The sequence below is a fragment of the Myotis brandtii genome, unplaced genomic scaffold (genome assembly GCF_000412655.1).
Source record: "Myotis brandtii unplaced genomic scaffold, ASM41265v1 scaffold230, whole genome shotgun sequence".
NCBI lineage: Eukaryota > Metazoa > Chordata > Mammalia > Chiroptera > Vespertilionidae > Myotis > Myotis brandtii.
Window position 1 is genome coordinate 1217858 of NW_005358650.1, and position 24059 is coordinate 1241916.

The 24059-nt window shown below is 40.9% G+C and overlaps 1 protein-coding gene across 3 annotated transcripts in view; it reads left to right on the top strand.

Moving 5' to 3' along the window:
- Positions 1 to 13747, top strand: part of LOC102262175 (chromosome unknown open reading frame, human C5orf30) — a 106959-nt gene extending 93212 nt beyond the window's left edge. Inside the window, exons 5-6 of one of the 3 annotated variants that reach the window (XM_014539874.1) lie at positions 9309 to 9426; positions 13737 to 13747. In XM_014539874.1, coding sequence (XP_014395360.1) covers positions 9309 to 9368 — 60 coding nt within the window. In that variant the 3' untranslated portion in view covers positions 9369 to 9426; positions 13737 to 13747. Of the gene's footprint in view, positions 1 to 5933; positions 6160 to 9308; positions 9448 to 13736 lie in introns of those variants that run through there. The other 2 variants (XM_014539875.1, XM_014539873.1) reach the window with 2 other exon arrangements.
- Positions 13748 to 24059: the final 10312 nt, after the last annotated feature.

The window sequence follows — 24059 nt, forward strand, 5'->3', positions numbered from 1 at the left end:
TCTTATTCTCCTCTCTCTCTCTCTCTCTCTCTCTCTCTCTCACACACACACACACACACACACACACACACATTTGTTTTGACTAACTAATATTTGACATTTGGATTAGTCTATGGTCTCAACCCCCTGAAATTTTCTTTTGGGGATGAAAGAGTAACCAACCAATCAGATCTCATCTTGTCACTCTGGCTTCATCTTCTTTCCTCTAAAAAGAGACTGTTCTTGGTGTTTCAGGGAAGGGCACACCCATGCCTGCCTTTCTCCCACCTAATGTAAAATGCTACACTTTTTATGGATTTACCCACGCACTTATAACTATGCATCTGCCTGTTTGAACACTCTTTCGCCTTCAGGACCCATTATGCAGGGCAGGAGTGGGAAGAATCTATGCAAATGCTATATTTTAGGATTCACTTGGGGCTCGCTTTGATTGAACACATAGTAAACTTGATTATTCATGCTAATGGGAGGAATAGTAATTCAGACCATACAACTATTGTTTCTGACTTTGAAATGTGTTATGTGAGGTTTTTTCTTTCCTTTTTGAAAGCAGTCGCCGGTGGTTTAATTAGAATAATAGTGAGATTACTTTTGTGTTGCCAGTGTTTTTGGTAGGCAAAATTATGAGAGGCACCATTCTCCTCCTTCCTCACCTGTCCCCCACCTCACCTGGCACAAACTCCTTCTGCCCTCACATTACACGCTCCTTTTTATTTCCACCAGGAAATTCGTGAAAGGGTAAGGTTGACTTGACTGGTAACCAATTAAAGGAGCATACTGTCAGATATTTACATTTAAGTAGAAGTCAACTTCAAAGTAAAGGAAACAAAAAATGAAGAATATTTGTATAATATTCAGTATCTGCACAAATAAAGTTCCATGATGGTGGGCATTTATTGTTGATATTATTATTTTGATGTTATCTATTTTTATTGGTTAGTTTACTGCTGTATCCCCAGTGTTTAGAGCAGTGCCAGGAATATAATATTCAGGAATAAGTTTCTGTGGGTCAAATGAGTGAAAACCCATATACTTTTCAAGATACTTTTTGTATTCCTTAAACTCTCATTGAGTCATCACAGTTGTTATTATTATTAAAATAACTAATTCTTGGTTTGTCTCCCCTATTTTTGTTAATGTGTATCTGAGTGTTTGATTCCTTGTATATTCTTAATCTCAATGGAATATGGAATAAAGCAGGATTTTTTTCATGGACAAGCTCATTAAAACTTTTGCTGTTTTGCATTTTTCTGATTTGTCAGACAAAGTTTTCATCATAATTATGGAGACAGCTTTCCTTTGGAGATAAGTGGCAAAATGGTATACTGTTCATGGACCACTTCTATCACTGGACCTAATGTGTGACAGTGTGTGTGTGTGTGTGTGTGTGTAAAAGAGAGAGAGAGAGAGAGAGAGAGAGAGAGAGAGAGAGAGAGAGAGAAAGAAGTAAACCACACAAAACAATAGGAATCTCACCCCAGCTCTGCTTATTCCAGCCTATTTTCTTAATAAAGAGAGTTAAACTAAAGATCTTTGAGTTTTGTGCCATGTCAGTTGAGAAGAAACCAGAAAAGAAAAGATCAAAATGGAGTGGACCTTTGTTTTCTTTTGATCCTCTCAGAGGAAGATGAGATGGCAGTGGAATATTAAAGTGGATGGCTTCTGATGCCATGTGAAGAGGTGGAACTTGGCTTGGGGTTAGACACTTCCCGTATGGGTACACTGTAACAGGGAAGTGAGCTCATTGCTTGGCTCTCGTGTCAAACCAGGGTCAAGTACCAGCTTTCTCACCTACCAGCTTTACATATGGAGCAATTTGTTTAGGTCCTCTCGGCTTCTGCTTCCTCATCTTTAAAACGGTGATAGCAATAGTGTCCATTAGGGGAATTAAGTTTTAAAAAGTCTGCAAAGGGCTTACCTTCACACCTAGCCCACACACAACTATTGGCTCTGATGAACACTCCTGGAGCACCTACTGTGCGCCAGGAACGATGCCAGGTAATTCTTGCATGCTCGGCAATTTAATCCTTGTAGCAACCCACTCTTCCCAGTGAGAAAACTGAGGCATGTAGAAATTAAATTACATGCTCAAAGTTACCCAGCCACGGGGACGTTGGGAATTTGGACTTGTGCCGGTCTCTTTGCATTACATCATGTGGCCTCTTTGGGGTTTCAGTGACCAAACAACTTGAATCCATTTCACAGCTGAGTCCCTTATAATAACCACCTCTCTGTAATTGATTGGGGAGATCAAATGCAAGAGCACTTATCAAAGCACTGCTGTGTTTAACTCTCTCGATATCTCTCCTCCCTTGTTTGTTAGAGCGTGTGCTTGGGTCTCCACACTGGGGCTTGGCAGAGCTGAAGCAACACTTCCTGAGAGAGTCTTTTCCTGACCACCCAGCTAGGGTTGCTTTTCAGCTGTGCTGCAGCCTCCAGCAAGGCCTCCTCACAGCCTGAAAATGTGTGTGTTTGTTTGCATCCTTGTTCGTTATTCGCATTGCACGGTGAGGTCTCTGAGAGAAGGGAGTTTGCTTTGTTCACTGCCATGTCTTCAGCACATGGCACCGTGCTCAGACACGGGAGGGGCACAGTCAATACAACGACTATTTGACCGATTGACAAATGGAGAAGCCCAACTCTTGTGAGAAGGCTGCAGACCTGGGAGGCAACATTGTGTTGGAGCACACACATTGCCAGGTGTTCAGTAATAGAGGGGGTGGGGTGAAGGAAGTAAAAGTTGCCTGGATTCTCTGCCAGTGGGTCCCTGTCACCCCCTTTCCATGTCAGGAGGGAGATGTCCTGATTCTTTTGCCAAGGGGGTGAGGCCTTGAGGCGCAGCCCAAGGCTAACTATGTCCCCGTTCAGCTTCTGCTTCATCCTCATTAACTCCACTTCACAGCTGGGCACAGGGAAAGATTAATTTAGTGACCACGCTTCATAAATAGATGCTTCTGGCCTTATATTTTGTGCGCTGCTCTCAGGGGCTACGCGCTCACTGAAGTGCCCTTTTGGAGATGTCAAGGGCCGGCAGCTGGGCTTGGGGGAAGTGCAGGGATATTTCTGCCGAGTCTTTGTTCCCCCGCCCATCTTGCAATCACCCAAACTGCTGTGATGACAGGAAGAGCCTTCAACATCCATTTCCCCTGCAACCTAAAAGCCACGCTCTGGATCCGACCGCCTTGCGAGGCATTGCCACACGTACGGTAAGGCCCTCCCAGCACACTGGGCCACACTTGCCCAAGATGTGTGGTCAGGACATTTTGATTTTGTCACCACATACACATTTTTTAGTCACTGCGTAGCATATGACATTTGTAATATGTTCCCTTGGAAAACCTTGACAAAGAGTGTGCCCTTTGGAGGAAGCTCATTTCCGGGTAGTCATCTCCTGGGAAAATCAAGGGTGAGGTACTAGACAGCAAAGGTCGTATCCACAGGGGCCGAGGTGACCTGAATAAGTTCCAGAGCTGGTGCGCAATAGCGGCATGATCATTACAGTGTGTGTGCGCGTGCGTGTGTGTGCACACGCGCCCATGTCTCTGTGTAATTGTAATGTATAATTAACACAGAGCTCATATTAAGCTCCTGGGTGAAAAGAGACCGGCAGGCTGAAGAGGCGGAGGACTATTCATCTCTAAGATGCAGCTGTTTACAGCAACCCTGGGCTCCCAGTGCTCTTCCTTACAATGGGCGTGTGCCCGTGTTTTGTTCCTGTTTGCTGTTAATATTTTGGCCTTGAGGAATGAGGATTTGGGGGCTTAGCCACTCCTCACTTCCCCCGCCACTCCAACCCCAGGAAGAAATCTTTGTTTCATTTAATCCTGTCCTCAGGCCACCGTACTGTTTTTCCAGATAATTAATATTTCTCAAGTGGGGAGACTCACAAAACAAGGCACACGCATCCCTTTCCCCGTGCGGGTCTTTCGCTCTCTGTGGGCACCGACTGTGAGAGCATGGAGGTGTGTCACCTGAGAGGACTTCCTACTCATGCTCACACATACTGCTCACAGCACCTTCATGTGCCTTTTGACCTTGAAGGGAGGCGACCTTGATTGCTAGTGGAAGTTTGATTCTTGGAACAGCTTATAAAAATAAGCTTATTTTTATTTTTCAAACCCAGCGTTCATTTTAGTCTGCATTGTGATTTGTGCTAAATGTACATTTTGAAGCATTTACAGAAAAGATGTTTTTCACTCCTCCTCTCCTCTGATTGTTTGAAACTCACTGACAGGCTTGAACTAAACTACCATCTGGCAAGACATAGCTTCTGAACTCCCACTTAACTGTTCTCCACACTCCAACCCTCTCTGTTCCTGCTCTTAGACGGGTGCTCTACCACTTTCTGCTAAGGGTTTTATAGTAATACAAGCTCCGTGTGTCTGTTTTCACTCCTCGATCTTGCTATTCCCCATTTGGGCAATGATCTTATTTCTCATTAATTTTAATCATCTCTAGCTCCTGGTTTCAAAGGAAGTTTTCTAGTAAACTCCCAGAGCATCTTCTAACAAGATGTGGTACACACTAGTCACGGCATCGTAGCAGCTCCTCTTCGAATTCCAATGAGATGAGACAGAGGGAGACATATAGTTTAATCCAATTAACTCTCTTTGGCATCAGCGACAGCAAGTTCTAGCAAGTGATTTTCAACCTCTGTTGTCTGTGTTCTGCCTTTGTCACTGTGACCTTGAGCAAGCTAGTGAACAACTCAGAACCCAGGTTCCCATTTATAAATGGAGAGACAGAAGCAAAGTTTAATCACCCCTGGGTGTTGGGATGGCAGAGCACCCAACACAGAGGAAAGTCTGTAGTTTGTTTTCTTTTATGTCCTCATTGAAGTAGGGAAACCAATGCTGAAGGTCCAAAAATATGCATCCTGGAATTGATCAGAGCATTTAATTTAACTTACAGGAACATCCACTTGACAAAATTGGTTGGAAATCTACGTCAAGTCTGATGGTATTAAATTGTTAATTTTCACAATAGAATTATTTCCATATTTTAATGAAAACAAATGTTCTGAAAACATTCAAAGAGTTTCTTGAAAAATCTCATGTAATAATAATAGAAAATAAATTATTTTAAAAATCACATAATATATCATTGGCTAACTATGGTTACTATAAATTTTAGCTCACTTACAAAATTAAGAAAATTAAATGGTAGATGAGAGTGGGCCCTGTGTGTCTATGAAAGCAGGTTTAGGATGACAATATGGTCGGAAGGAAGAGCTAGGATTGGCTTTGACATTGTGTTTGCATTGCAAGCCCACTGTTTTTGACATTATGATTGTCTAGCAAGCCCAGATTGCATGCTTATCAGAGATGACTTTGATGCTGATGAGAAAACAGGCCTCCTCTCAAAGCCTCATTTGCATAGCAAGCCCAATAAAGATCATTACTTAACCATATGCTTGTTGGGGGCTTTGGGGTATTGTTAGAGACGGTGGTAGGGCTGCAATTCAATTTTGCCACCACTGTAGATAAATTCTGTCCAAAATATATTTAGGGTTTCTGTTTTAAGTTTAATTTGCATAAAATATAGTGTTAAGATTAGACACGTGAAGAATTCAAATGTTGCCAGTTTCACTCACCACTAATTCCTAGACTTGGAACGATTTCCCTCTTTGCAGAAACAAGGTGTTTGAAAAAGTAGTTGAGAACTGCAAGTGTGATATCAGAGCTGTGCATGTGCTGTGATTTCTTTCCTAAGACACAAGATGTTTACAGGATCTGTGATGTTTGCTCACTTTAAGTTTGGTTGCTTGAACAATCCAAGGCTTTTCTAACTCTGTGTTAAAGAGACAGTAAAATTATAGCATTTTTCATATTTATATGAGTGGCACTATTGGCATGTCAAAGGGATAGTAATGTTCATCAGGGAATAAGTTTAGATCTTGTCTCAGGTGGAATACTTATGTGATTTGATTTTAGGTCAATCTGTCCCCAAAATCTCTTCACCTGGTTATCCATGATGCCTGAAACCCTAAGATATCTCACATCTTCGGGTAAAATCCTAAAATGAAAATGCAATTTGGAGAAGTGGCAATGTCTACACTGATTTTGCAGAGTCAGATTTATAAGGCTTGACTACATGTGACTATCCTGGGAACTACATCTACATTTAACTCGATGGATCTAGCAATGAAGCTTTATGTAGGTAAGAATGGCTATCCTCCAGTACTTGTAATATGGTATTGAGTTTATTCATTTAGTTAACCAATAATATTAATTAATCAATTATTACTCTCTGTAAAAGTGGAAGATCTAAATACAAACACTAGAGTATATTTGTATTTTTTTACACTAAACATGAGCTGTTGCAACTTTCATTGATCACTTCTCTTGATCTCTAATTACTCACCAAGAGCCTTCATTTTTTAGAGTAAGAAAGCTTCTGAGATATTTGCATAGAAGGTGGTAAGAGTAGCTGAGAGGCTCATGTCTTTGGGTTCCCACGGAGCTTATAGAGGAAGCAATGCAGAAAGGTTGGGAATTAACCAGGAAAGAGGGACGGAACAACTTGTCAAGCATTTGCTATGACCTAGGGACTGTGTTCGGTGCTTTCTCTCATTATTATCTTTTTAAATTTTTAAATTTTTTTTTATTTCAGAGAGGAAAGGAGAGGGAGAGAGAGATAGAAACATCAATGATGCAAGAGAATCATTGATAGGCTGCCTCCTGTACACCCCACACTGGGGATCGAGCCTGCAACCTGGGCATGTGCCCTAACCGGTAATAGAACCATGACCTCCTGGTTCATAGGTCAATGCTCAAACACTGAGCCACACTGGCTGGGCTGTTTCATTATTTTGTTAGTGGTGGACCATATGTGATATGATACTTACATATGTTCTCTGAGGTCGTCATGTTTGAGATTATTTAGGTCCTTGGACATCTTTCTCAGGTTGAGATTCTCACATTATGACACTTTTCTTTGGGTTTCCATGAAAGCAAGGCCTGAGACAAAGACTTGGGTTCAGGCAGTTTATGGAGCAGATGAGCCCAGGACAGACGTGAAGGAGTGAGAAGAGTGAAAGACAGCATGAGGATGTAGTATCAAGGGCATTGCTGTAGGCAACAGGGGCTCCATTCTGCTGAGACTTGATGAGACATGCCCAGATGCTACTGAGGGTAGGAGGCTGGATGTCCATTCAGTGGCTCCTGCACCTCATTGCCTGAGGATCCTGGAGGGTGTAAGCTCTCCTGCTGTGCCTGTGCTGGGCTGAATGGGCACCTGCAGCGTCAGAGAAGACTCTGAGCAGAAAGACATGCAGATTATGTTTGAGGTGCAATGCAATGAGAGAGTTTAGTCTGAGCTTTCTCGTACTGTCTACTGTAGAGGTCCTAAAACCAGAGGGCCCTGTGATACCGGGTACCTAAGGAGTCTGCTATACTGGTTCACTCTGGTTCACTCATCACTCCTTTTGTCCATCTAGCCATCTGTTCATCTATCTGTTCAACCCAATGCACTTGTTTAGCACCCATTATAACCCAGGCCATGTGCTAAGCCCCATGGACACAATGAGAAAGCAAAACACAATCCTTATCTTTAAGAAGCTTATATTTTATTGAGGAAACAAGAGTTAATAAAAATTAACAAGAGTCAATAGAAAATTCTATAACAACACACAGGGTCACTTAAATTAGTCTTGGAAGGGGTAAAGAACCTTCTTTTTTCTAGAGGAAGCAAAATTTAAGGTGATTCGAAAAGCCTAAAAGGTAGCCAATTAGACTTTACTGTGACTGGCCTTACGGTGGTCAGTGAAAGCTAGCCAAGAAGGTTGAAATTCTGACAGTTTTATCTATTAAAATTTAGTCTTTAGCAATTTCTACCAAATGATTCATTAAGTGCTAGAATTAGTTTTCTGCCACAGTATGAATATTTGGCAGGGAAATTATTGGTTAAGATACCATTACTATTCTAGGGCCATCTTTTCTCAATTGCCATTTTATTTTTTTGCATCTACACACATCTTTGCTGACAAAAACAAAAATAATGTAAATAAAATCACCTGAGTTGTTGATTGTTGAACTGGTAGGCAACTTTGAAGGAAGTAAATGCCAAAGAGAAATCCTTCAAAGAGGCAGGGATTAATTAGGGCCTGCAAACTGTCTGTGATTAACAGGGTGTAATAGGTTTCCTGCTGTGTGAGTAGGTTTGCCAGAGTTGGGGTTTATACCAGAAACAGTTTGGGCTGCTGATGGTATGTCCCAGAATGCCCAGGTGTACTCTCCACAGCGCAGTGTCACATGGAGCCTGCTTAGCATCGCTGGCTGCTGAGAGCAGTTTAAGCTTGCTTGGGAGGTGTCACTTTCTGCCTACTGTGGGGAATTCTTCCCAAATGGTCCTTGGTTGGCATCTTGCCCAGCTAAAATCGATGTAGTATAGCCCTTTTAATCTGGGCATGGGACCAGAATAGCAGGAGTATAATTCTCATGAGGCAGAGAAAGATGAACGTGAGGGGGCTGCACAACATTATCTCTACAGTCGCTTACAAATTCTGAAATGGCAGGATTATACTAAAGAGTGAACATTAGTGCTAATGATCTTTCCTCTTGTCTTCATATGGAGAGAAGATTCCCTGATATACATGAAGAAATTCATTCATTACTTATATTACTTTAGATCCTATGTTCAAAAATGCACTATGTTTCCACAAGATGCTAAGCACTCCTGTGAGCTGGCATATGGCGGTGAACAAGAAAGACACAGAAGGTCCATGGAGATTATGTTCTCATGGGGGAAGACATGAAAGAAACAATCAAATAAATTAGCAAGAAAATGACCAGATGATAAGTCCTATGTAGAGAAGTCAAATAGATGTGATGGGGAGTTCCATGTTGGATTTTCTAAAGGCTGGGAGGTGTGGACAGTTGGACCTAATTAATGGAGCTACCGAATAGTGGAAGGTGGGGGTGGGGGGGGGGATGAATGTCTGGTGATGATGGATGAGCTGCATTGGTGACAATGATGTGACTACGATGGGAGAATCATCCGTTGGGAGAATGTGAGTAATCAGCTGACTCGACGAGGTGATCAACAGGATACAAGAGCAAAGGGATAAGCAAAAGGTGCTTTAGGATTAGAAGCACAAGCCCCTGCATGGCACCAAAGTCCTGTGATGCTGCCAGCAGGAAGGGCAGTCCCAATTGCTGTTAAGAGGCCAGGGTGGAGTGTTGTGCGGTTGGGACACAAGTTGCCACTGCTGACTCTCACTGGGGTAACTGGGTGGCAGAATTGAGAGGCTCTCTAATTTCAGGAGTATGGACGCCCTTCACACAGTCTGTCATCATCCTTTCCTCCAGGGGTCTATTCTCATCGCACTTGCTGCATTTATGACTTCATCCCCGAGGGAGGATTCGTGAGCCAAGAGATGCATGATTTTTCCACTCTATATATACACCTGCTGTGAACTGCAGTTTGGTAAGCCAATTTTCTGTCACCTTCCATGGTAGAGCAGAAAGCAAAATGTGCATATTGTTATTTAAAAAGTATTTTATTAATATCTGAAAGTTTTTCTTTTGACATATTTCTGTCTAAAAGGCCTGTTCATTTTTTATTTTTTTTTTTTTTACCATTTTGTTTGAAATAAATAACCACTTCTATCCTACCCACTCATTCTCTTTTTCTTTATTGTTTTACTTTGACATTTTGGGAGTTTACTTTTTAAATATTATACTGACTCTTTGATTGGATACTTGACTCATTATTTTCATTTTTCCGTTAATACATGAATTTAAGGTTGTGAATTCCATATCACTTCAGCTGTATCCCACTAGTTCTGATCAATAATGTGTTTTAAAAATTGCTGTTCAATTCTAAATATTTTTAAAATGTCTCTTATGATTTAATTTTTGAATCACAGATTACTTAATTCTTGTGTTTTAAGATAGTCAAATGTATGGGATTTGGGGGTTATTTTGTTGCTGATATCTAGTTTTACTATAGCATTGTAGTCAGAGAATGAGATCTGTATTATGCCAATGCTTTTGTGTTTCTTGAGTTTTGCTCAACAAAATTTAATCAATTACTGTAAACGTTCCTTGTGTAGTTAAAAAGAACATGTATTCTTTAATAGTTTGTGCTGGATTGTATATATACTTATTAGGTTACTCTTGTTAATTTTGATATTTGAATCTATGTCCTCAATAATTTTTATTCATTTGATTTCTAAGATCCTGAGAGAAGTATATCAAATTCTTATTAGGATTGTATAATTTTCCATTTCTCTTGGAAATTTTTTCCTCCTATTTTTGTTTATATATTTCAATCTATGTTGTGAGGTGCTTACAGGTTCAGGATTATGACATTTCTAGTAAATTTCTTTTATCATTATGAAATATTCCTCCTTTTTCCTGTAATGCTTAAAAAATTTTTTTTAAACCTTGGTTTTTTCCCCTAATATTAAGAAAGCAACCCTCTTTTAGGAAGTCCTTTGTTAAAACATCTTTCTACATAATTTTAGTTTCTATTTTGGGGAACCTTAAGATTAGGTGTTTCTCTTGTTATCACATATAGCTTGATTTTTAATAAACTGAATAGTTTCAGTATTTTATTGTAATTACTTTGCTTGTATTGTTCTGCCATCTTAAATTGTTCTTTTTAGTTATCTCACTTTTTTCTTACTTTGCTTTGTCTTCTTTCATAGAGCTAATAGGTTTCTCCTCCGTTCTGTGTTTGCAATAATGAATCTTATTTGTAATCTTTAAGAGTTTGTCCCTACATTTTAAATATTCATTCTTAACAAAATATAAATCTAATAAACTCTCTGGCAAACTCCTTGCCTTTATACAATAAAAGCATTATTAAATATACTAATATTGATTCCTTCCTCCTATATTCAATGCTAAAGTTTCTTAATTATTTTAGTTCTATCCTATATAATAATCCTATATAATAAAAGGGTAATATGCAAATTGACCCTAATGGTGGAACAACCAGAACGACTGCTCGACCAGTCACTATGAGGAGCACTGACCACCTCTCAGTCCTTTTCCCTGGTCGGCAGGCTCCCATTGCCTGATGGCGAATGGGGAACCGAGGGTGGGTGGCGGGGACATGGGTGGCGCCAGGCCAAGGCCCCCGCCCTGCCACTACTCACCCCAACAAAGGGTGTCTCATGGTGGGGGCAGGGCCAGCAAGCAGGCGGGAATGGTTGACCTTTTGGTTCCTCCCCCCCGCCAGCAGCCTCTGATCACCCGATGGCGAATGGGGAACCAGAGGTGGGTGGTGGCAGGGGGAGGGTCCGGCTGTAGGCAGCCGGGGAAGATGGCCCTGATTGTAAGCCAGGCCTAGGGATCGTATCCGCACATGAATTTCATGCTCCGGGCCTCTAGTTTTTGTATAAGCTTGGCTTCTCTGAGAAGCAGAAGGCAAGGTAGGATTAGGTATGCAAGAGATCAGTTGTAGGAAATAAAAGACAAAGAGGGAGGGAACAGGAATAGATAGGCAGAGCCTTTGGACCCTCATGCAAGACTGACAACTGTGAAGGGTGAGAAGAAAAGAAAGATTTGATAGGAAGAAGCTTAGACTGCAGGGTCATTCTGGGAATGTTTTGATGAGGAGTTCCTGAGCAAAAGTTACCCATTAGAAGATTGTATGTTGAGTGGGAATGAGCTGACTCTAGTACCCCTGAGACTAGGTAGTCCTCAGAGTGAATGCAGTGTGAATCCAGAAGTTCAGTAGTTGGGGATATTGGTCAATTAAGCTCTCTTCAACAGAATATCTTATAGGGAGATCGGCATGGCACACCTCTATGGGAATATTGGGCAAATGTTCTCAGATCCATTTTCTACATTTCTAATTCTCTCTTCAGTTCTGTTTGATTAGCTGTTTAACCTAACCATGAATGAGTTTCACAGTCAATGATTAAGGTTTTTATTTTAGGGGTTATTTTAGTTTTTGTTTTCAAATCTGTCAGGTTTCCCTTTTTTTCAGCATCTTTTCTTGTAGCTTCTATACCTTTTAAATCTCTTGTATTAGTTTAATTATGCTTATTTTATAATCCATCCTATCTGCCTCTCACTTATCCTGGATCCTTCCCTAACATGTGTCATAACTTGTGAATGCATCTTCTGCTGGTATTGTTTTTTTCTGAGGGAATCAAGGGCAGACGATTTGCTGTTGCTTGAGTCTCCAGAGATATTTTGGCTCATGACATACTTACTTTAATTCTCAGCCTGGAAATTCTTATATTACTAAGTATAGGAAATTCTTATAGTTCAAGTGGGACTCCAAATGCATGTTTGTGGCAATTTTGGGATATTTCTTTTTCTTACTCATAAAACAAGCTTCTCTATAATTTCATTGGAAGATGAATTGAGTTTTTCTTCTACTGAGGATGTAGATCTCTTAGGGTGCCAAGTTTATGCGAGTTCTTAACCTCAATTTCTGCTTCACATAGGCCTAAGTTCTTTTCTTCTGCCCCTGTGTGTGAATGACAATCAAATCTCCTAGCCATCAAGTCCTATTTCCAGGTCCAGCTATTTCCCTACTCATACCATGTCAGCTTGCACTCTTACTATTTTGATTTTTAGTTTCACCTTTGTTTCTTGCATTTTGGGATATCTCTTACTTTCATATGACCTTAGCCATAATTTAAAAAAAAATTTTCATTTGACTTTTCTGAGTCTTTGTAGCATGACAATTTTTACAAGCTATTCATTCCTCTGAGTTGCTATCCCAGACAGTATCTCTTTAACCTGCCTTATTTTTTTTTATTAGTCACAGGGTGAATTCAACAGAAGTAGATACTGAGGTAGATTTTGGGTTCCAAGTTATTTATCAGCAATTAATCTGTGAAAGAAAGCAGGGAGCAGGATTGGGCACAGGAAGAAGTAAAACTGCAATGTGGGCCTGATAAAGCCTCCGCCAGCCTTGTGGGAAGCTCTGGGGTAAAGTCCGCTTGTCAGAGTGGCCTGTGTTGAGCCAACATGGCTGGGCCTCTCTATCCATGCTCCCTTGCTCAACCATCAGATGCAAACTTCCTTGGAAAGCGTATGGCCATATGAAGGGTGGCTCTCTGTCCCTCAAGTGGGTCCTGAAAGTGCTGACAGCTGGAGCTGCTTGCTGACCACACTTCCCCACAGCTGGACAGCACCTTCTTTCTTGAAGGGGTTCTAGAGAGCATAGCTTTCCATCTGCCACAAACTCCCTGAATTTATAATGTTTAGCTATTTCTCACTGTTTTCTTTTTCCTTTTGCAAAGAATGTAAGCTCTGTGTCAAAGCTGAGCCTGGTCTGGCAGAAACCAAGAGCTGGTGTGTGTGAGCAGAGGGAAATTAATTAAGATTAGTTGAGCAGGCCTAGACTGGAATATGTCTTGAAAAGTACAGGGAGAGTTTGGATTAATTAGTCTACTGCTGTCATAACAAATGACCACACACTCAGTGGCTTACAGTAGCACAAATGTATTATCTCATGGTCCTGTAGGTCAGAAGTCTGGTTTCTTTGCTCTGAAATCAAGGCTGAGATCAAGGGGTTGGCTGGACTGAGCTCTTAGCTGGAGGCCTTGGGGGAGAATCTGTTCCCTAGCTCCTTCAGGTTGTTAGCAGAATTCAATTTCTTGTGGCCATAGGGCTGAAGCCTGTTTTCTTGCTGAGTGTCAGCTGATACCATCTCTTGGCTCCTTCAGGCCACCACATTCCTTGTCATTTTGACCTTCATCTTTGAGCCAGTAACAGTACTAGTAGCTAGAGTCTTTCTTCTCTGTTTTTAAGAGCTCATGTGATTAGACTGGGCCTACTTGGGTAACCCAGGATAATCTCCCTATTCTAACATCTGTAGCCTTGATTATACATGCCAAGTCTCTTATGTCATACTAGAGGCCCAGTGCATGAAATTTGTGCAAGAGTAGGCCTTCCTTCCCCTGGCTGCCGGCACCGGCTTCCCTCTGGCACCCAGGACCCAGGCTTCCGTCACAGCCCTGGTTTTGTCCAGAAGGTCGTCTGGAAAGATGTCTGGAAGGATGTCTGGTCTAATTAGCGTATTATGCTTTTGTTATTATAGATAACATGACATGTCACAGATATCTGACGTGGACAACTTTGGGAAACATTATGCTGCCTATCACTGCTGGGAAACAGAGGTTTCAGGAGAAGGTCCTGACAGGATACAAGTGGCATTTTAGGAAGATTTTTCAGCAGTCAGGTAGAGAAAGAATAAGTCTAGGGAGACAGTGAGAAAGGATGATGTTCTAATAGAACAGGAAACCGTGAGGGCAATGACAATAAGAATCAGAAAGATGTAGACTTCAATTAAGGTATTTAGGGATATCTGACCAGATTTGTTGACAGATGTATGGTGGGTTACATGAGATGCTGTGTTTGAAAGGTGACGAGTTTGGTGTTGAGCAGCTGGACTCAGTATTCTCACCCTAGTGTGAGGCTGCATAATCCAGACCATCAAAGATTTACCACAATTTCTCTGACACAGAGACAGGATTACATGGACTAGGACACTACAGACATATATTGGTTTTCATTTTTGATACTAAAAACAGTCATTCTAGAAGCTCTGAGGGGTGAACAACAAAATATCAATTACCCACTTATCAGATATTATATCTACTTATAAAATAATTATCTAACTATTAGATAGAGAGTAGTATAAGTACAGAATATCCAAAATAAATTTCTAAATCCTAAATTATGTACCTTTGACTCAAGAATATAGTTTATAATTCTGAGCAACATAAACATCTCCCACAGTGGGTTTCACTGAGGTTGATATTAAAATAAGTTTGTATTCTCTCAGTCTGAGCCAGTTGGTGACTGGGGAATTCCCTTCTGAAGTATGTTGAAGGGAAATCACCTTAAATACCAAATTTTCAGGAGAATGACATACATAGAGGTGATTAAGAAATGCTATATTTTTTCTCTTAATGTACAGATGGTAGAATCAAAGATGAGTCATTGAAGGGTTTACGATGAGTCTGTTTAGGTATTACCTCAGTTGTCACTTGCCTTCAACAAAAATTCCTGGCAGGCCTGGAAAAAAATACATAGAGCAAGTGATATCCCCAAACAGAAAGGTCATGTTTCTTTGTTTTCGGTACTGAATGCCCCAGAGTATCTGGAGTGAGCTGGTTCTTGGCAGCTTGCATGACCAGCAATTCTTCTTTTAACACCTGCAGGTGTTAACCTTCAGGACACTCAAGTTCTTCTTGTAGAAGGGATAGAGAGCAGCAATATGATGTAAAGAATGGATAGAAAAGAGGCAGGAGACATTTTGGGGGAAATGGATCAACCAGAGTGTCTAACTGTACAGATACGGTGTACCATTCAGTATGTAGTAGTTTTGTTCTCTTTTCATTCACTGTGCTTCTTTGTATCATCTGAAAACACCAATTTTTACCCACCAATAGCTGAAAGCAGCATTACTTTTCAGGAGGGTGTAGGGGGTAGGTTTTATGGTTCCTGAAATGAGACCACCAAGCAACCTTGCCTGCATCTTTGGGCAGAAATAGCTTCTTTTGTGACTGAGACTGCAAGAGTTTGGGAAAGTGGGAGGAAAGAGAGCAGGGGCATAGCTGTTACTGCCAGGTGAGAGGTTCCAGAAAGAGCATGGGGCGATGTATGGCTTGATAAAGGCTGGGTGAATTCAGGGACACCACCCTCCTGGTACACGTATGCACAATGCCGGAGTCTCTGTGCAGATGAATGCTTTCCTGGGAGCTTTTTTCAAAATTCTAAAGGTGAAGGAGCAGGGGAGTCCAGATGGAGAGCTTAAAAATGCAAAGTAAGTGGAAAGCAAGGTAGATCCTATCTGAAAACAGTTCCTAAAACATTCACTAGTAGGACAGGGTAAGGGATGAAAGAGAAGAACGTCTTAAAAACATTTTCCTTTTTCTGAGGGCATCAAAATAAAGAGATAGTGAGGCTTCAGGCAGTGGGGAGAAGGAATATTACATATTGAACATCAGTGGCTCGAAAGACTTTAGAAGAATATGAACCTTATTTGCATATTTTCTGGAAATGTGTCAAAGAGACCGAATGCATCTCTATATGCAAAACTTCAACCAAAATAGGTTACCGAATGAAGGAAATATTAAGGGAGCTGGCTTGCCTGTTGACATTTATTTAACTCTTTTAGAAGAAAGTACACATTGGCAAGAGCGTTTGGGGAGGAAGTGTATCTGATTTCCAACCACAAGAAAAGGCATCGGATTCAAGCCGAGGAGTATTCTTGGATTGAACTTTTGTAGTGCCTGAATTTAGCCAGCTGGAGAAATGCTTTTTTTCAAGTGTAAAATTATTTAAGCTTTCCAAAGAAAAGCTTTTCATTTTGGTTTTAAATCAGAACTTTACTGTAAAGTTGTCCTTCTATGAATTTGCCAAAGTAACTTCCATTTTTCAGCACTTCATGTGGGTGGAAGGGGTGAGCTTGTCTCTGATACTTAACAAATGGTGCTACTTTCTTAGCAAGTAGTAAGGGAACTTTTGACAAAGATGTGAATGACATTGCCCTAGATCTATATAAATCATCAGGACTAGAGCTCAAAAACTTAATGCTGAATAAAAAAGCAAGTGGCAGAAGGATATGTACAGTATGTTATTTCTGGATACATATATAAGTATGAAAATTTGAAAAAATTATGTATATTGTGCTATGGGTTGCCTGGTGTGGGGGAGTTGCCTGTGGGGCAGAGAATAAAGAGGGGAGATGAGAAATGAGGTTGGTGGTTGTCAAGGAGAACTTTATTCCTTCCCTTCCTCTCCCTTCCACCTCCCTCCTTTTCTTAAGATAATACAAGCATAAGTTGCTTGTGTAGTTTTATTTAATACTAGGGGCCCGGTGCACAAAAATTTGTGCACTGGGGAGGGGGTTCCCTCAGCCCAGCTTGCCCCCTATCACATACTGGGAGCCCTAGGGGATGTCCTACTACCTGCTCCCTGCTCCAGCATAAGTTGCTTGTGTAGTTTTATTTAATATTATCCATACAGAAAAAGGTATTAGAGAAATTAATTCAATATTAAAAGTTATTAATTCTGAGGATGGATTGTAAGAATACAGGTGATGTTTTTTTCTGTATTTTTAGGGAAAAGATTATTTACTGAACATTAAGTCAAGCCAGTTGGTTAATATTTTTAAAAACAAAAAATGTGAAACCTGTGAATTTAAAACAAATTAATTTGTGTCAAATAAATCTTATAAAAATACTTTGGGCCAAAGTGTGGAGAAAACAAGTCTGTAACATTGGGTCGGCCTGAAGCATGTGTGTCATAAACCTGATGAACACACTCCTCTGTGTGTCTGTGTTTTCTGTTAAATGAGGGGCTAGAGAAGAGAGTGTGGGAACATGACCCACCCACTGAGGCTTTGATCTGTGAACATCAACGTCAGCATTACAGGAACAGATACTTCTTTCTGGTTAAAAGGCAGCTTTTGTCTGGAAAGTTTCCCTCTAGCAATATATAGACCAAAGCAAAACGAGTAATAGGACTGGGCGTAAAAACATGGTGTCGGTAGCTGGTTATTGGTCTAACTGTCCTAGGTCTTATAAATGCAGGTACATAAGTGGAGCCACATCAGGGGAAAGAAAGGCAGGGTGCAGGCAAGGCATACACGTTGGATCACTTTTTCTTTTTTGGATTTGCATTTGCACACTCTTCTCTCTGCCAGGACTGCTCCCATGGAATCCCAATGCTTCAAATTAAAATAGGCTCACGTTTGTAAATTATCTTGGAGGCCTCTCCTAATCTATCTTCCTCTTCCCTTAACTGGCCATTTACTTTCAGTAATTTACATTGGCTAGAGAAATGGGGATTTGGGGATGAGAAAAGACATATTCCAAAGAAGGGGGAGGAACTAACAGGTTCTGGTGAGAAAATCCTCTCCTGTGCTTCAGTGTTTGCTGCTGGCTACGTTAGCCTCAAGTGGGTTTTGCACTGGTGACCTTGAGTCCCTCCTTTGCTGTAAAAGTCCAGCAGATATTCTGCTGAACGGAGCAGAAATAGAGCTCCTCGTGGCGAGTGGTAACCAAGCTGAATAAATCATGCCTTCAGAGCCTGACCTGATTTTTTTTCAGTAGAATTTTGTGAACCCCCTGCCCCCACCCGCCCCCAATGGAAAGTCCCTGAAGACAATTAGGGGCTCTGTAATGCAGGCACATCTTATACAAAATATGACTTCTTTGGCAAAAATAAATATGAGCTTTTATTGATAAGCTGATGGTTGCACAGGAACACTAGACCATATTGACTTTAATAAAACATTAAGTGGTTTAATTAAATCATTAATTCCACCCTCAGTTCCATTTTTCAAAAGACAGTCAATGTAAAAATAAAATGGTTTCTTTTTTTAGCTGCTGCTCTTTCCTCTATAATTCATTAAGATGAGTCTATAGATTGACTTATTGCTGTTCTGCCATAAAGCACATGCTGCCATTTCAAGAACACAGCACTTTAAGCAGGATACAAGGAGGTATTGATCTTATGATGACATCTTCCTTCATTTTTCATAAAAGAGTTGTTTGTTTTTGTTTTTTTATAAAAATCTATAAAATGTGTGTAAATGCACAGAGATTTAAGTCAACATTATTAGAATACTACTAAAATAATTGTTACCTTGTTCTTCTGAACTATGGGGAAAACTTATGAAAGGTATGTGGGCAATTTTAAATGCACATAATGGTAGTCATCATATAATTAAAAATTATTTTTTATTTTATGAAAGTAATATACAGAGTTAATTTTTAAAATCAGTAATATCAGAAGACTTATAAAGGAAATTAATAATCTTCTGTCTCAACAGAGGTGTCCCCAAAAATGTATACACACTTTAACAGCTGATAGCTCAATTTTGAAAATGAAATATATTTTTATACATTTCTAAAAACAGATTAACTCAGGGATTCCTGTTTTGACACTTTGTTTGGGCAGTATAAGCCCAGGCAGGGGAAGGTAAAAAAAAAAAAAAAAAAAAAAAAAAAGAAAGAAAGGGAAGTGAGGCAAAGAAAGCTATGAAGCAATGCTGTGTAATGCATCACTTACGCACAGAAAGGCAGCCTGGTGTGGGGCATGGGAAGCTGGACCCTCCGTGGGGTGAGGAGAGCATCTGTACAGAGTGTGGCCTGGCATGCGGTCTCTGAATCTGAGCAGGAGAAGATGGTCATCCCCAGGGGATGTCACTACAGGATGCTGGAGCCCGCAGGGTGCAGGGGGTGGTGACCTGATATGGGCATCAGAGTCTGAGCTGGGTAAGGAAGGCTTCTATGTAGTGATAGATGTTGGATTAGTTCCCTAGGGCTGCTAACAAATGACCAAAAACTTGGTGGCTTACAACAGAAATAAATTTTCTCACAGTTCTGGAGGCCAGAAGTCTAAAATCAGTTGCACTGGGCTGCAATCAAGATGTTGCAGGACTATGTTCCTTCTGCAAGCTACAGAGGAGAATCTATTTTCTTGCCTTTGCAGCTTCTAGAAGCTGCCAGCATTCCTTGGCTTGTGGTCCTGTGTTACCCTGGCCTCTGCTTCCATTGTCATATCTCATGCTCTGATTCTGCCCTCCTGCCTTTCTCTTATAAGGACCTTCGGGATTACACTGACCCGCCTGGAGAATCCATGCTATTTCCCCCACCTCAAGATTGTTTAAACTTAATTATATCTACAATGGCTCCCTCCTTTACAAACAACAACTGTATAAGGTAGCATTCACAGGTTCCAGAGTTCAGCTGTGGATATATTTAAACCTACCATAGCTATACAGGGTAGGGCAAATGTAGGTTTACAGTTGTTTGTATGAAAAATAATACAATAATTCATAAAAATAGTATAAGAATAAACTCTGTGTTTCATGCACCCACACTTGTAAAACTACTTTTGCCCCACCTTGTATAAATATACATGTGTTTACGTGTATACACACACACACACACACACACACACACACACACACACACACTAAATCTCTCTCTGCTCATTGAGAGGGCCTAGGAGTAGCAACACCCCAATATCAAAGAAAACAACTAGTAACTAGATCTGGGCTTTGGTTTTAGTTTTAGTTTTCCAGGAGGCATACACAGACAGACTTTCACACCTGCCTCAACTGGATTGCTCAGAATAGGGTGTGACCTTGGGCAAGGTCGCTATGTGTAGCTAAGGCACTCCCTGAAGTGGCTGACAGCTGGCAATACTATTACCTTCAAACAAAAGGAATCCAAAGCTTCTTAGGGAAATGGCTGATTCCAGGATGGGGCAGGGAAAGTACAATATAAATCTGGAACATCTTTTTGCATCAGAAAGTTAAAAAGTGCCCAAAGAATGATGTGGGCAACATCAACTGGACACAGAGTCAGTCTGAAGGAACTTCCACTGACCAAATCTGAGGCAATCTGAACATCAAGCTAAGTCATGAGAATATGGGTTATAACTTACTGATTAAAATCAGAAACCATGAGTGCATACTGATATACTAGTAAATAAATAAGTGAATAAATAAAAATAATTGGTGAGGGATGGGTTATTTATGTAGTTTAAAAGTGTCTCTCCACAAACTACTTTTTAATTATTGGAGATAAAGAATAAGGTTGCAATGGAGAAATTTGGCAGATTACCACCTTGCTCAAAGTGATCAAAGTGAATGTTAGTCATAATGGTGCCAACAGAGATTGTTTGCCATTTGATAATCATGAGAAAATATCAGAATAACCAAAATTGAGGGTAATACTACAAAATAACTGACCTATAATCCTCAAAGTGCCCAGTTCACAAGTCAGGAACTGTTGCAGATGGAAGGAGACTAAGGAGATGTGGCAACTAAATGCAACCCAGGATTCCGAACTGGATCCTATTAAAGGGCATTATTGGAACAACTGGTGCAACTCAGATGGGGTCTGAGGAGGAGCTGGTGGCAATGTATCAGTGCTAACTTCCTGATTTTGATTGTTGTGTTGTGGCTGTGTAGCGAATGTCCTTGCTTGTAGGAAAATCACGTGAATGTATTTGAGTGTGATGACACATCATGGCAGTGACTTATCCTCAAGAGATTCAGGAATAAGTTTCTTTGTACAATACTTGTAAACTTTTTGTAAATTTTAGTTTGTTTTAAAAAGTTAACATTGCTCCCCTGACTTTTGCCAAGCAGCTCATAGCATCGCTTCTAGATTGGTTGTTAGTCCTCTGGGCAAGGGAACGTGGAAGAAGGCTGATGTAAAGTGTAAGTAAAGGGATAAAAACTTTGGGGGAACATTATGCCGCTGAATCCTACTCATCCCAAGAACTGTCTCCAAGATTTATGCTTTTCCAGTCAAACTCCATTCCTATCTCATTTCAGCTCCGATCTCCCCTCGCCATGGCAACTACAGGTCACTGATTTGCTTTCTGACATTTTAATCCCCGGTGCCTGGCACATGGAGGCTTAATAGCCATTTAAAGAATTAATTAACGGTGCCCTCTGGAAACGAAGTCAGCAATGTAGTCTTGGAAAATAAATTAGTTCAACCTTCATGTAACATTCTCCATTAGTATGAGAACTAAGCGGCAAAGGATTTTTGTTTATTTTGCTTTCTGTGTTGTTACTTTGAAATGGCTGTTTCTATTTATGGCCCCTCCAGCCGCACACGTTTTCATGAACAGCCCAGGTAATTAGCTTCCTGAAGCACTGCTACGCCGCAGGTGCCTGTGGCCTCTTCCTCTTACCTGCTTGAGAGCGTTATCCTCTCGCAGGAATTTATGGAAGAAGGTCTTCTCCAACTTCTATTCAGTGTGTGACTAGATTAAGGACTTTTCCCCTCGGTTCTCCGTGGGAGGAAAACGTAATCAGTTTTACCTCTGGTCAGAATCTCACTTGCGATGCAAACCTCCTTCACGATAAGCCCCGAATTCAAATCCTCATAACGAACATTAACATTCTAATAAAAGCGAACAGGTGCTGATCACTATGCCAGCCCTACAAAGAAATTTATTTGTGCAGTAGTTTATTACTATCCAAAATGGCCTATAAGATACGGACCATTTTTGTGTACATTTCATAGTTGAAGAGACATACGTATATTAGACGGAGCTTCTTGGAATGGCTCCCAAATCTTCATACAAATCTGAGCTGCCAAGGAGCGGCTGCCCTCGCCACCAGTGGAGAGTCGCCTGTCCAGCTGATGCTCTTGCCCTCCCATCTATCAGCCTGGGAGGTAAGATCGCAACGTAAATGCTACTGCTCTGCTCTTACCCCGTGTACGCAGTTCCAAACTAAGGTCTCCTATTTGTGCGTCTGACAGGACCAAAAAAATATCATCTGAAACCGAAGCCATTTTCTTCAGTTTTCTAGCTCTATTCATAGGAGGAAATTCAGAAAGGGCATTGGAATAGAGGTAGAGCAAGCTAATCCTCACTATGTCACAGCAGGAGGCACTGTGTTTGGGGTTGGGTTTATGTGGATGTGTGCTGACAGCAAATTACAGATGCATCCTGGAGTATGCCTCACTTCAGTTCCTACCTCTGAACTTGCACAATCCTCACACTGATTATCTTAGTGCATCTGCCTGAATGAGGTCTATCCCCATGATTCTTTGAGCACCTTTTCTCTTGTTCTTTTAAAAGTTGTACTCATTCCAGCATGGACAGTTTCTTTTATAGCTCTTGTTTAATTTTTGTAGGATCACAGACTTCCCAGTTTCTTAGTCAGCTGGAAAAGTGGAGCCTTCCGTATCTCAGCTTCTTAGTGATACTGTGTCAGAGCTCATCTCCAGCCTAGACTTCTGGAAGAGGAGACTCGTGTCTCCATTGCTGTTTGTTTGTTTTAAAAAAATATATTTTTTTATTGATTTTAGAGAGGAAGGGAGAGGGAGAGAGAGATAGAAACATCAATGATGGGAGAGAATCATTGATTGGCTGCCTCCTGCACTAAGATACGGACCATTTTTGTGTACATTTCATAGTTGAAGAGACATACGTATATTAGACGGAGCTTCTTGGAATGGCTCCCAAATCTTCATACAAATCTGAGCTGCCAAGGAGCGGCTGCCCTCGCCACCAGTGGAGAGTCGCCTGTCCAGCTGATGCTCTTGCCCTCCCATCTATCAGCCTGGGAGGTAAGATCGCAACGTAAATGCTACTGCTCTGCTCTTACCCCGTGTATGCAGTTCCAAACTAAGGTCTCCTATTTGTGCATCTGACAGAACCAAAAAAATATCATCTGAAACCGAAGCCATTTTCTTCAGTTTTCTAGCTCTATTCATAGGAGGAAATTCAGAAAGGGCATTGGAATAGAGGTAGAGCAAGCTAATCCTCACTATGTCACAGCAGGAGGCACGGTGTTTGGGGTTGGGTTTATGTGGATGTGTGCTGACAGCAAATTACAGATGCATCCTGGAGTATGCCTCACTTCAGTTCCTACCTCTGAACTTGCACAATCCTCACACTGATTATCTTAGTGCATCTGCCTGAATGAGGTCTATCCCCATGATTCTTTGAGCACCTTTTCTCTTGTTCTTTTAAAAGTTGTACTCATTCCAGCATGGACAGTTTCTTTTATAGCTCTTGTTTAATTTTTGTAGGATCACAGACTTCCCAGTTTCTTAGTCAGCTGGAAAAGTGGAGCCTTCCGTATCTCAGCTTCTTAGTGATACTGTGTCAGAGCTCATCTCCAGCCTAGACTTCTGGAAGAGGAGACTCGTGTCTCCATTGCTGTTTGTTTGTTTGTTTTTAAAAAAAATATATTTTTTATTGATTTTAGAGAGGAAGGGAGAGGGAGAGAGAGATAGAAACATCAATGATGGGAGAGAATCATTGATTGGCTGCCTCCTGCACACCCCACACTGGGGATCGAGCCTGTAACCCCGGTATGTGCCCTTGACAGGAATTGAACCTGGGACCCTTCAGTCTACAGGCCAACGCTCTATTTACCAAGCCAAACCAGCTAGGGCAAGTTTGGTGTTTTTTGTTTGTTTGTTTGTTTTATCAGTATAATGTGGAAGCTATAGCTCTGCACTGTTCAATAGAAATATATTGTGAGCTACATATGTAATTAAAATTTTTCTGGTAACTAAATTAGAAAACTAAAAAAAAAAGTGGTAAAATTATTTAAGTGCTGGCGAGGATGCGGAGAAAAAGGAACCCTCA